Raw genomic sequence first — 11,277 nt, 5'->3', positions numbered from 1 at the left:
TAATCCAACACAAATCGAACGTGTTGTATCTGATTCTTTAAATCGACTCAAATTTGCCGGAATGTATCAAAAAGACTTAAGAGTGACCTCATTCAGGGTGGCGACGGTCATATGACTTCAAAACGAAGAGTGACTGCTGCAAGATGATAAGCTCAACCGATGAATCGCAAACGGCTTACTGCATTAAAAAAACGTGTCAAACACAGTATACCACGGTATGGTAGTAATTAATAAACATATGTGTCCTCTAACGCAGACAACCATAACGATACATGCCCTGCAAATACGATAGGAGTCACATATTAGACTCGATTAAGTCGAACAAAACCGGAAGTTAGGTATTGATGCTCCACAAACCGGAAGCGCACGTCTTTGGTCATTTCCCGTAAGTTCGTGGGACATCAAAACAAACAAGAGTCGTTGAAGGTGAGGTCAGTGTGGTCTTGTCCGGCTGGACTTTCCCAGGCAGTCAACATGCTGAAATCGTGCTGCATTTACTGCTCTGGCTTCTTTTCACTCTCCATCCTCATCGTGGGGATTGCATTGGTTTTGTCCAACGTTTTTCCACAGCTGGTGCAGTCAGTGGTCAAAAAGGTAAGCCGACATGTTTTATTTTATTTTATTCTCATTTGTTTTCAATATAAATTCATGTCCTATGACGTTTAGTCAAAATGCTAATACTGTTCAAATACCAGTGATGAACGTGTCTAGACCATTCATACACCGTGTGTGCTGTAAAACGCCCACCGTATTTAATCGTGTGTAATAGTTCAGTAGTTTCCTGTTATTATGTGCTGACCTGTTGCGTTTTTGTCCTCGACAGCAAGTGGTTTTAGAAAATGGCACAATGGCGTTTGATGCCTGGGAAAGTCCACCGGCACCGATCTACATGCAGTTTTATTTTTTTAACCTGACTAACCCCACTGAGGTACTGAGTGGAGCCAGGCCTGCGGTGGTGGAGATTGGACCATACACGTACAGGTGACACTCATTCTCTCATGGATTTAAGTTCATGACAGTCAAATATGGGATGGATCTTTTATGCTTATGAAAACGGAATCTGTTTTGCTCTGATGTGTATGAAAGGTGGAAGAAGAGCTCCTGGTGCTGGCTGTGTGTCGTCCACATTACATCAAGGCTAATTTTGTTGTTTATATGTCAGACGCTGAACAATATCTACTCATGAGAGGTCTGAATGTTTGAGCTAAATATTACTGCGGTCATGTGATGTATATCCTGCTGATGTGGAGGATTAACTTTATTTGGAGCAGTTGAGTAGAGGTGGAATAGGAATCCAACTCAGATGTGGGTAATTGCTGAAACATTAAAGACGGACTACGCTGCTTCATGGATGTGGCTGCTGGCATCTATTTTATCATGGTGTAGGAGCACCACACTGGCGAAGGAGCATCCAGACGAGAATGCAGTAGGAAGGTGTTTGTATTCACTCCTTTCATTTCTCTGTATGACCCAGGGAGTACCGACCGATGGAGGACATTGATTTTCTTGACAATGGCACCAAGGTAGCGGCAGTCAACAACAAAACCTACATATTTCAGCCAAACATGTCCAGAGGTCCTGAGAGTGACCTGATCCGGACAGTGAACATCCCTGCTGTGGTGAGTATTGAGCTCACTAGACATGTTTTGGTTGGATTTTAATTTTATCATGTACCTTGGTAGACATAATTCTTTGATATTGGAATAGAAAAGAAAAGAAATGCCCCTAAAACTAATATTGGGTTACAGGTTACAAAATAATGACAGTGAAAAGCAGAAGTAAACAAGATGCTATCTGAACTCTGAACTGTAATTCCCACGGGCAGCATTCTGCCTCTGATATACAGTAATTGTGTCTGCTACATCTGCCAAAAATGACCTCCATAAGTCCATAACATACTGCAGCATGCTCTCAGTTATGATTACCATTTAGCCCATTGAGTTATGACCTTTTTTTTTTTCTGTCTTCCCCCAGACTCTGATGGAGCGCTTCAAAGACAGCGCTTTCGCCACTCTGATTTCGTCTTACATGCGCTATACTGGTGAAACTCTGTTCACCACTCACAGTGTGGGAGAGTTCCTGTGGGGTTATGAGGATGCTCTGCTCAAAGCCCTGCATATCTTCATGCCTCAGCTGGATGAAGACTTTGGCCTCTTTTACAAGGTATGTGTTTGAATTCCTACAATGTTGTTCTTTTAATAACAAATATCTACATGGCTATGTGTGTCTTCTCGCGCAGAACAACGGCTCTAATGATGGACAGTATGTCTTCCGCACCGGCCTGGATGACTACAAAGACTTTGCCCGGGTTGATACATGGAAGGGTGAAAGGTATTTTGCTGCTGTTGACCTCTTTAGTAAATCCAATCACTGATATAATTTACATCACAAATGTAAGTATCAGCACTGTAATCTGACCGTGATTAACTCGTTTTTGCTGTGACGATATTAACCCAGTGTGAGCAGCGTGTTGACTTCGCTTATCAACATGTGTGATGTTTGCTGTCTGGTCTGTAGCAATTCTCTCTCAAGTATCATCTCGAGAGAAAGAAAATCATTCAAGAATCCTGTTTCCTATCAGACACACAGGGCTTCAACCAACTCCAACAACTGAGCATTCACTTTTGGACATGTATTACACACTCTATGCCAATAAATAACTGCTGAGCTACAAGTCAAGATTCTTGGCCTTCAAAGCCCTCTGTATTTTATTGTTGAACCAGTTACAGCTGATATAGTTTAAGAGAGGTGCAAGCCCCAATATATTGACAATATATAACACTCCGACATTCTATTGGGACACATCACAACTTATGTTTACTTTCCCTTCCAAATCTACTGTAATTACTCATTTGCGCTGCCCCTATTTCACCCTATATGATATAACTGTAACTTCTACATTAGTCCTCCAAGGAAGTCTACAAAAATGGTGCTGATATTTTCAAAACCTGTTGAACACACACTTCTTTTCTTCATCTTCTTTTATTTGGGCTTCTCCCTTCAGGGGTGGCCACAGCAGATCATCTTCCTCCATCTCACCCTGTCCTCTGCTTCCTCTTCTCTCAAACCTACAAACCTCATGTCCTCCTTCACCACCTCCATCAATCTCCTCTTTGTCCTTCCTCTCCACCTTCTGCCTGGCAGTTCCAACCTCAACATCTTCCTACCAATGTACTGGCTCTCTCTCCTCTGGACATGTCCAAACCATCTCCATCTAACCTGTGCTGTCCCTGTTGAACCAGTTGAACACACACGCTGTTTGGAATTGATGACGTTTTCTCTCTGTGTAGCTCCCTGAGTTGGTGGTCTTCTGATCAGTGCAACATGATAAACGGAACCAACGGTGCATCTTTTCATCCGGTCATCAGGAAGAATGAGACTCTGTACATGTTCTCCTCTGACCTGTGCAGGTGAGTCAAGAGAAAAGTTTCTTTCATGGAAGCACTTTAGGCCCATCAGTAAAAATGGCCTTTTCTCTAGTACAGGGGTGACTTGACCTCATGAGTTTAAAGCTCTGTTGTTATTGTCATGTGTTTATCCTTTAGTCGTGGCTGAGTGAATGAAAAAATAGTCATTATTTTGAATTCATTCATTTGCTTATTTCAGTTTCTATTGTGCAGGAAGTGTAATCTGCTGCTGTCCTTATTTATCTTTTCATGAGAGTATATTAAATTAGTTCCCACAAGATTATTATTCATTTGAAAAAGGTACTTTTCTACTCGGATGTTTTTTGAGTTGGTATTTGAAAGTGCTGATGAAATCTTCAAGTCAAATCTAAAATGGACATGAAGCCAAGGAGGATATAAACCAGTGTCACTGCAAAGTTTTGTCATCTAAATCTACATAAATCTCTCTGTTGAATTACTTTTTGAATACAATTTTCTGATTATTTTCATGATCAATATTCATTCACAAATCTGCTTGTCCTCAGCTTTGAAGGGAAATCACTCCTTTTGAGTGGACTGGCAAGATTATGCTTGACCACGAGATTAGGGCCACAAATGTTGCTGATCTTGCGTCTCGTGAATGTGGTAACTGTGTTGAAATGCAAACCGCAGTGTTTGCAGCGAGGCTGTTCAGTGATGAAAGAAAGACACAAAAGTCAGTTGGACATTTTCAGACATTTTTATTGAAACAGTGATTCAAAAATAATGGGGCTGTATGGTACCTCAAAGCTTCTTGGATTTTTACAATGACATTCCTGTATTTGTTCTTTAGAAGGTTTGAACACATAGAGAGGAAAGAGAGGGAGCATGTTGGATGGAGGAAGTTAGAACTGGAAGAACCAGTAGAAAGCAGAGGAAGACAACCAGTGAGGTTCATGGAAGTGAGAAAGGAAGACACAAGAGGATAGGTGTGAGTAGGCTGGATGCTCAAGTTAGGCTAAGATGGATGAGGCTCATGATGTGGCAGTCAATGAGGAAAGAAGAAGAAAACTAACCTGGTGTCACACTGTCCTCAGGTCTCTGTATGCTCTGTATGAGCAGGAAGTGACAGTGAAGGGCATCCCTGGGTATCGCTTTGTCCCCCCCAGCGAGGTGTTTGCTAATTTGACCGTGAACCCAGCGAACGCAGGCTTCTGTGTTCCAGCTGGAAACTGCCTCGGCTCCGGCGTCCTCAATGTCAGCGCCTGCAAACAAGGTGGGGAACCCCTGAAAACGCCCCCAAAAAGAGTTAGAGAAAGTGATGATTGATGCTGATTCCATCTGCAGGAGCTCCCATCATCATGTCCTCGCCCCATTTCTACCAGGCGGATGAGAAGTTTGTTCAGGATGTGTTCGGTATGAAGCCGAAGAAGGAATATCACGAGACGACCATAGATATCCATCCGGTACGATTTCTATTTTTTATAAATGTATATATCAGGGGTGGGATTCGATTGAAAAAATAATCTGATTTGTGATTTGAGAATTTGTCATTTATTAATCTCAATTAATCACAGTTGTAAGAATATTTGCCACAAGAAGCCACACTTTTCAATTTGAATGAATTTGGTATATTACTGAATCAAATGATGGACTCATACATACATTTAAACAACAAAATGTTGTTTATTTTGCACAATAAACCACAACGGTTCAAGTTTTTATATCACCTTATTTAAACTGAAGCTCTTTTCATGTCTTGGAAATATTTGTATAAGAATTTCAATGTTATAAGAATTTCAAGTCCATTCAGAGCAGTGGAAACCCTGGCCATTGTGTAGTGAAAAACCTCCCTGAACCAAAGCAAACAGATGCTTTTGTTTGCTTTGGTTCAGGGATTCCTCCATGTTTGTTGTTGTTGTTATCATCCTAGCTGCCACGTGTCTTGTGCATCAGTGTGATCAGTGGACCAGGAACTCCTGCACTGACAAAGGTTCCCTGTTGTCTGGAGAGCAAACGGTTACATTAAATTAATTAAATAAAGCTCATGAAACTCCCATGTATACAAGAACGACAGTTGTCCCAAAAACTTGTCCTCTTAGTGTCTCCCATTAAAAAGCAAATGTCAATGCAATAACATCTTAAAAATGTAACTTGCATCCAAACATCAGCTTTATAACACATCCTAGTTCTTGTGCTCATATCAGAATTTGAAAAATCTGTAGCCAGTTAAAAAGGCTTTCTTTGCTCAACAGCCTTGACCTCCCGCCCAGTCCTTGGAGCACATTATCTCTGACCTGTAGGACAGCTGTAGATTGAATCATTATTTGTCACTGTGATTGATCAGTTTGAGACTGAAGATGCTAAGTCAACCTACTGTGGAACGGTAACGTTGTTAATGTGATTAGGCCGTTGCTAGATAAAAGACTAATACGTAGATAAAGTTGTGTTGTCTGCAAGAAGAGGGGAACTTCAAGTGTTAAATGTCATATTGAGGCAAGGTGAAACTTCATGAGCTGTTTGTATTACACTACTAGGGATGGAATTGATAAGATTTTGATCAATATTGCTTGACAGTTCGCTTCTTTGGGGATTCTGCTATGGTAAAAGAAGGAAGAAAAACAGGCAAATTCTATTTATGATACCACTCACTGAAACCGTTTCGTACCGATTGTCAATTTTTAAACTGTCAAATCAGGATCAAAGAGGACGTTTTTAAACTTTTCAATTGGTTTACTGTGTTGCACAACAAGAAAAATGTCATTTGGAGTTCATACAGTGCTGTTGGTTTGGCATCAGTGAAGCAGAAATGAGTCGTACTGTGGGATCTAGAACAGAAATTAAGCCTGTAATGCCTGAGCCCTGAAACAGTTGACAGAAAGCTCCAGTTCATTTAAACGGAGGTCTTTATCGGTCCATGTGAACAATGTACTGTAAACTCCTCCATAACTGTGGTCAGCTGCAGCCGGCGCCAGTTTTCAATTCCCATCCCTGCACACGAAATAGTGTGTAATAATAATCTATTGGTAGATATGTACCCTATTGTTTGAATAGTGTCGATGACTATTTTATTGTATTATTATTATTTTTTAATGATTTTACAGGATTGAGTCCACAGGAATGGAGCAAATGTATAAGAAAAACAATGTTATCTATCGGCCACATGGACACACTCCATGGATGGAGTTTTCTTTTTTCTAATACAAATAATAAGCAAGGCAACGGTAGATTTTTTTTCTTCAAAACCAACTTTCATTTCCAGTGGAAACAGTGTTGTTTTTGAACTGAGGCTCCCACTACTTCCTGTGAATAGCAGTCTGCTGTTAGCTTTGTCATGGAAATGGCAGTGTCACGTTACTAGGGTTGAAGGTGGTATCACAGGGAATTGAAAATACAGTTGGATTTGGAGCAAATTCTGAAATACCGTTTGTAACTAGTAACAAGGGCTGGATTAAAAGGACATATATGGACGATGCATGCAAAGGTCTTCCATTCACGTGTATTATTTTATTGATTTTCTTGAATTTCGTCGCATTTAACAGACCTGATGTTTTTATTTTTCTAAGTGTTATTTTTTATTACTGCAATAGCAACACTAACTCGGTGACTAACATCATCTAATCTGGTCGTACATACGTGCGCCATTTTTTATTTTATTTTATTTTTTTATTATTTTTTTTACCACAAGATGGAGCCCGTTCTTAGCTTCGTTCGTGTGCCTTCGCTCAGAGGTTATCCTCGTGGCACTCTATGCTATTTTCAAACTCTGGTTAAACATTAAAGAGGAAGGACATGGTACAGAGTCGTCGCCTTGAGATAAGCCTTTACAGCTGTTACACAGTAAAATATTAGCTTTGTCGAAGTGTCTGCGATTCACTGTCTGATCAGATATTACTGAGGAACATAAACTCGTTTTTAGTACCGTATGACTGTTGTTTTTTTTAAGCCATGAACTGCTTATAAATGAATAAGTCAAGAAGTAACGACATTGAAACGTGTAAAACTGTCAAAATGGAATTAGACTAGATTAGATGTCCTTCATTTCTCCCACTGTGGGAAATTCAAACACACACCTTTAAACTCATTTGAATGATTTCAGTCTCCAAAGTGAGATATTGACAGTAGTCATCATCTTTCAAGTTTGTCTTTTAGACACTGATTTGAAACCAAGTGTTTTTGCTGGGTTAAATGTGAGCATGGGTGTCAGAATAGATGCGGAAAGATTAAATGTGAACCACACCGAGTAGGTACCATGCTACTGTTTTCACTGAAAACCGCTCTAATCTCCTCTGTGTCATGAGATTGGACCTCAGATTAGATGGCTCCACTTGAGGGAGTCTCATAAAGATATTCACGGACTCTGTTGTGTCACTCTAATGGGTTAGCCTCAGGTCACTGTGGCTGAGCGTACAGTATGTAATGTGAGGAAGTAGCAAAAGTGTGAGGTGTTTCTCAGAGTCTTTGCACATTGGTCTTGTGTTTTGTGTTGCAGCTCACTGGGATCGTCGTGCGAGCTGCCAAGCGTCTCCAAATCAACGTCTTTATTGAGAAAATTCCCAGATTCAGGTATTTCCTTGTCGGCCGGTCCGTAGGTCTCTCCCATTAAGCCGTAGGAAGGTTTTGGCAGAGGCTGGCATGAGGCGCCAGTCTGATAGCTGTAAAGCTATAATGCCACCATCATCTTTATGAATGGACTTTTGGACAGCACTGGCTCATTCAGCTACATGTGTGGGGAGAATCTGAAGACAGGACGTTACAGCTACACCTGTAATGCAGAGGACGAAGACCAGGCTGGTCCAAATGAAACAGATCATTGATATTAATGGTGGGATTCGATTAGATATTAATCTAGTTAATTAGAGAATTTGTGATGAATTCATCTCACTTCATCGCAGTTTAATGGTGTAAGAATATTAGGCACAAGAAGCCACATTTTTCAATTGGAATGAATTTGGTATATTACTGAATCAAATGATGGACCCATACATACATTTAAACAACAAAATATTTTACATCAGTTTGACAATAGCACAATAAACCACAATGGTGTCTATATTCAAGTTTTTATATCACCTTATTCAAACTGAAGCTCTTTTAATGTCTTGAAAATATTTGTCTTAAAATGAAACTTGCCCCCTGTAGTGGCCTGTTCAAATAATTTCAACAGACGTTGAGTTTCAGTACTGGTGGTTTTATTGTCTGTTTGCACCGTGAAAACTACAGAATAATATACAGAAAAGCACATACATATTGCACTACGCATTCATCCAATCTACATACTATATGCACATACGTACCTTGTTTCGCCTTCGCCAAATGTCGTGACATAAAGTAAGAAACGCACAATTGAATGAACAATGAAACTTCAAAACCAGGAACTTACAATGGTTCTGTGCTGTCTGGAGAGAAAATGATGAAATGAAACGAAATTTTTATTTTTTTTGTAATGAATTAATAGGAATTTATATATATATATATATATATATATATATATATATATAAACTTTTCCCTCATCCATTGAACCTGTTGTCCTAAATGTTATGGTGACAGTTTGTCACACGTAACTGTGTTGGCTAACATACCTTTACAAATGCCAGGTTTTTTTTACCTTGTTCAGCATAACCTGTTTTTCAATGCTGCCTCTTCATTATGAATCCATCCATGTCCATTGGTGGGAGAGTGCGTGAGTGGTTGCCTGGCAACCAGGGTGGGGTCTACCCCGCTTCTTGCCCTAAGTGGCTGGAATAGCTTCAACTACAGGGGAGTCAATGGAGGATAATAGATGAATGAGTGATGGGTGAATGAACGGTCACATGGTCACAGTTTAGTCTGTTCCAGTAGTAAATGCTGTCTTTCTCTCAGCCAAACAGGAGACGTGCCCACGGTCATCATGCCTGTGTTGTACTTAAATGAGGTAATAACACTTCCTCGCTGTTGTTTGATTCACTTTTTAATTTTGATATGAAAAGACTATTATGTCCTGTTCCTCAATATGTTCAACATGAGTGACATCTATCCTCTGTAAAGACTCTAAATGTTAATGGTCTTTCCGTGAATCTTCTTGTTTGCTGTGTGAGTTCGCTCCACTCTACCTGGCTGAACTTTACTGTCTGATCCTCAGAGCGTTGTCATCGACGACGCCTCTGCAGTGAAGCTGAGGTCCATCGTCTTGATGCAGAACGTGGTGGTCAACATTCCCTTCATGCTCATTGGTCTGGGTATCATCCTCGGAGTCGTTTTCATGATCCTCATGTGTCGCCAGAAGGTCCCTGAGGTAACGTGACCCGGAGCGCTTGAAGCCGCGTGTCCCTGTCTGAGACGTCGCTGACATGGCTTTCTGACTTCTGTGTTTCAGAGCACTGTTGACGAGCGGCAGCCATTGCTAACCTCTTAGCACCAGGCGTTAATGCTCCCGCCGAAGCGGAACGTCACAGTCTGGATTCATCGGAAACGCTGTGTAATTTAAGAATTAAGCATCAGCTTTATTGCCATGGTCTGTGAGAGTCCCACCAACTAGGACAGTGCTTTGGAACAACGTGCAAACATGAATGAATGAATAATCATAATATCAAATACAAATGAATTCAAGTAAACAGTAATAATAGAAGTAACTAATAAATAAATAACCCACAAACAATTCAAGGCACATGCGCTTGATGCCTCAATCAGGATCCAAAACATTTTTCTCAAATCAACATGGTTACGAAGCTATCCAATTTTAAAGAACAAAAAAGAGTGGATAGGCTGTTTTATGCAAGGTTTTTAAAACTCCTCTAATAGCTTTTAACACGGTGATGCCTGGATATCTCTTTGTAAGGAGATCAATAACCAAGGAAGGATTTTTTCTGGACATTTACAGTACTTCACTGAGTGCTTTCTCCTCTTCTATTCAGTCTATCCGCTCAGACTCGTGTATAAAGGGAACGTTAATTGAATGGGTAATATAAATGTACATGGAACATAAGCGAACGTGGCACTGCTGTTTGATGAGTGTTTTCTAATTTGATGCCATTTTGATGTGTTTTAAAATAGCTGCTGTTTTAATGCTTGACAAGTGTTATTTTGTACCGTTGTGACTCCACCCAGTAGAATGTTATGCTCAAACCTGATGGGAGTTGCTGCCACAGGTGTTTTACCGTTTACATGTGATCAAGCACGTAAGAGCGTCTCGTCTGGCTACGCACCATTTGTCTAACGCATGATATACCGTTCAGGCTCAGTCAATGTAACTCCCACTGGTGTCTGCACACCCCATCACTGTTGAGATGCTGCTCGTTGGTCAGACGTTTAACTTCTTGCACATTGTCTTGTTCAACAGCCCAATAAACCAAGTTTGCTTCACCATGTGTGTGTTTTTTTTTTTTTTTTTTGGAGGAATAACCCAGGTCTGAGATTTGAACCCATGACCTTCCTGCTGTGCTGCAAAATTCTGATTATTTGGTGACTCTAAACCAGGGCTTCTCAATTACTTTCAGGAAGAAGTAAACGTTTCGTACCCCCAACTCTCCGCTGCCTCAGAAAGTAGTATCATTTGACGATAAAATGATCATAAGTACACCTCTGCATAATATTGTGTCCTTGTTAACATTAAAAAAAGATAGTATCATAGAGCAACTTACAATCTAACTTTATTGACATTGTTTTTGTCTGTAACAGAAAAGACTTAAAATGCATCAATTTGCCTGAAATAAAAAAAATAATAATAATCATGAGCGGATGTGCAGTTACACTTTATTCTAGTACTGCAAAAAAGTGCTAGCTTTAATGGAAATGTAAAAAAAAAATTCACTGAGCTGTTTGCAGGATTACGGAGTGGCATAGTGGGGATAACTTAAAAACATGCTGACCTCTTGAACAAGAGTAAATATAAAATGTTGGGATAATTCATCACTCTTATCATAATAGTTTTCT

At 40.2% G+C, this 11,277-nt stretch overlaps 1 protein-coding gene across 1 annotated transcript; it reads left to right on the top strand.

Annotated features, from left to right (window-relative positions):
• Positions 1-380: 380 nt before the first annotated feature.
• scarb2c (scavenger receptor class B, member 2c) lies at positions 381-10,707 on the top strand. The gene is made up of 12 exons (XM_053853166.1): positions 381-594; positions 824-981; positions 1,475-1,619; positions 1,975-2,163; positions 2,240-2,331; positions 3,291-3,410; positions 4,463-4,641; positions 4,713-4,831; positions 7,858-7,931; positions 9,229-9,280; positions 9,488-9,640; positions 9,722-10,707. Exons 1-12 carry the CDS (start codon positions 475-477, stop codon positions 9,758-9,760), a joined length of 1,440 nt encoding a protein of 479 aa, XP_053709141.1. The 5' UTR covers positions 381-474; the 3' UTR covers positions 9,761-10,707.
• The last annotated feature ends 570 nt before the right edge of the window (positions 10,708-11,277 follow it).

The sequence above is a fragment of the Synchiropus splendidus genome, chromosome 1, assembly GCF_027744825.2.
Source record: "Synchiropus splendidus isolate RoL2022-P1 chromosome 1, RoL_Sspl_1.0, whole genome shotgun sequence".
NCBI classification, from domain to species: Eukaryota; Metazoa; Chordata; class Actinopteri; order Syngnathiformes; family Callionymidae; genus Synchiropus; species Synchiropus splendidus.
This window is presented reverse-complemented; position numbering and strand designations above follow the sequence as displayed.

Excerpts from the sequence above, each read along its gene's own strand:
- scarb2c (XM_053853166.1), top strand. The coding sequence starts at position 475 with ATGCTGAAATCGTGCTGCATTTACTGCTCTGGCTTCTTTTCACTCTCC. Across the intron at positions 3,411-4,462 it reads TTCTCCTCTGACCTGTGCAG|GTCTCTGTATGCTCTGTATG; the intron begins GTGAGTCAAGAG and ends CACTGTCCTCAG. Across the intron at positions 4,832-7,857 it reads CGACCATAGATATCCATCCG|CTCACTGGGATCGTCGTGCG; the intron begins GTACGATTTCTA and ends TTTGTGTTGCAG.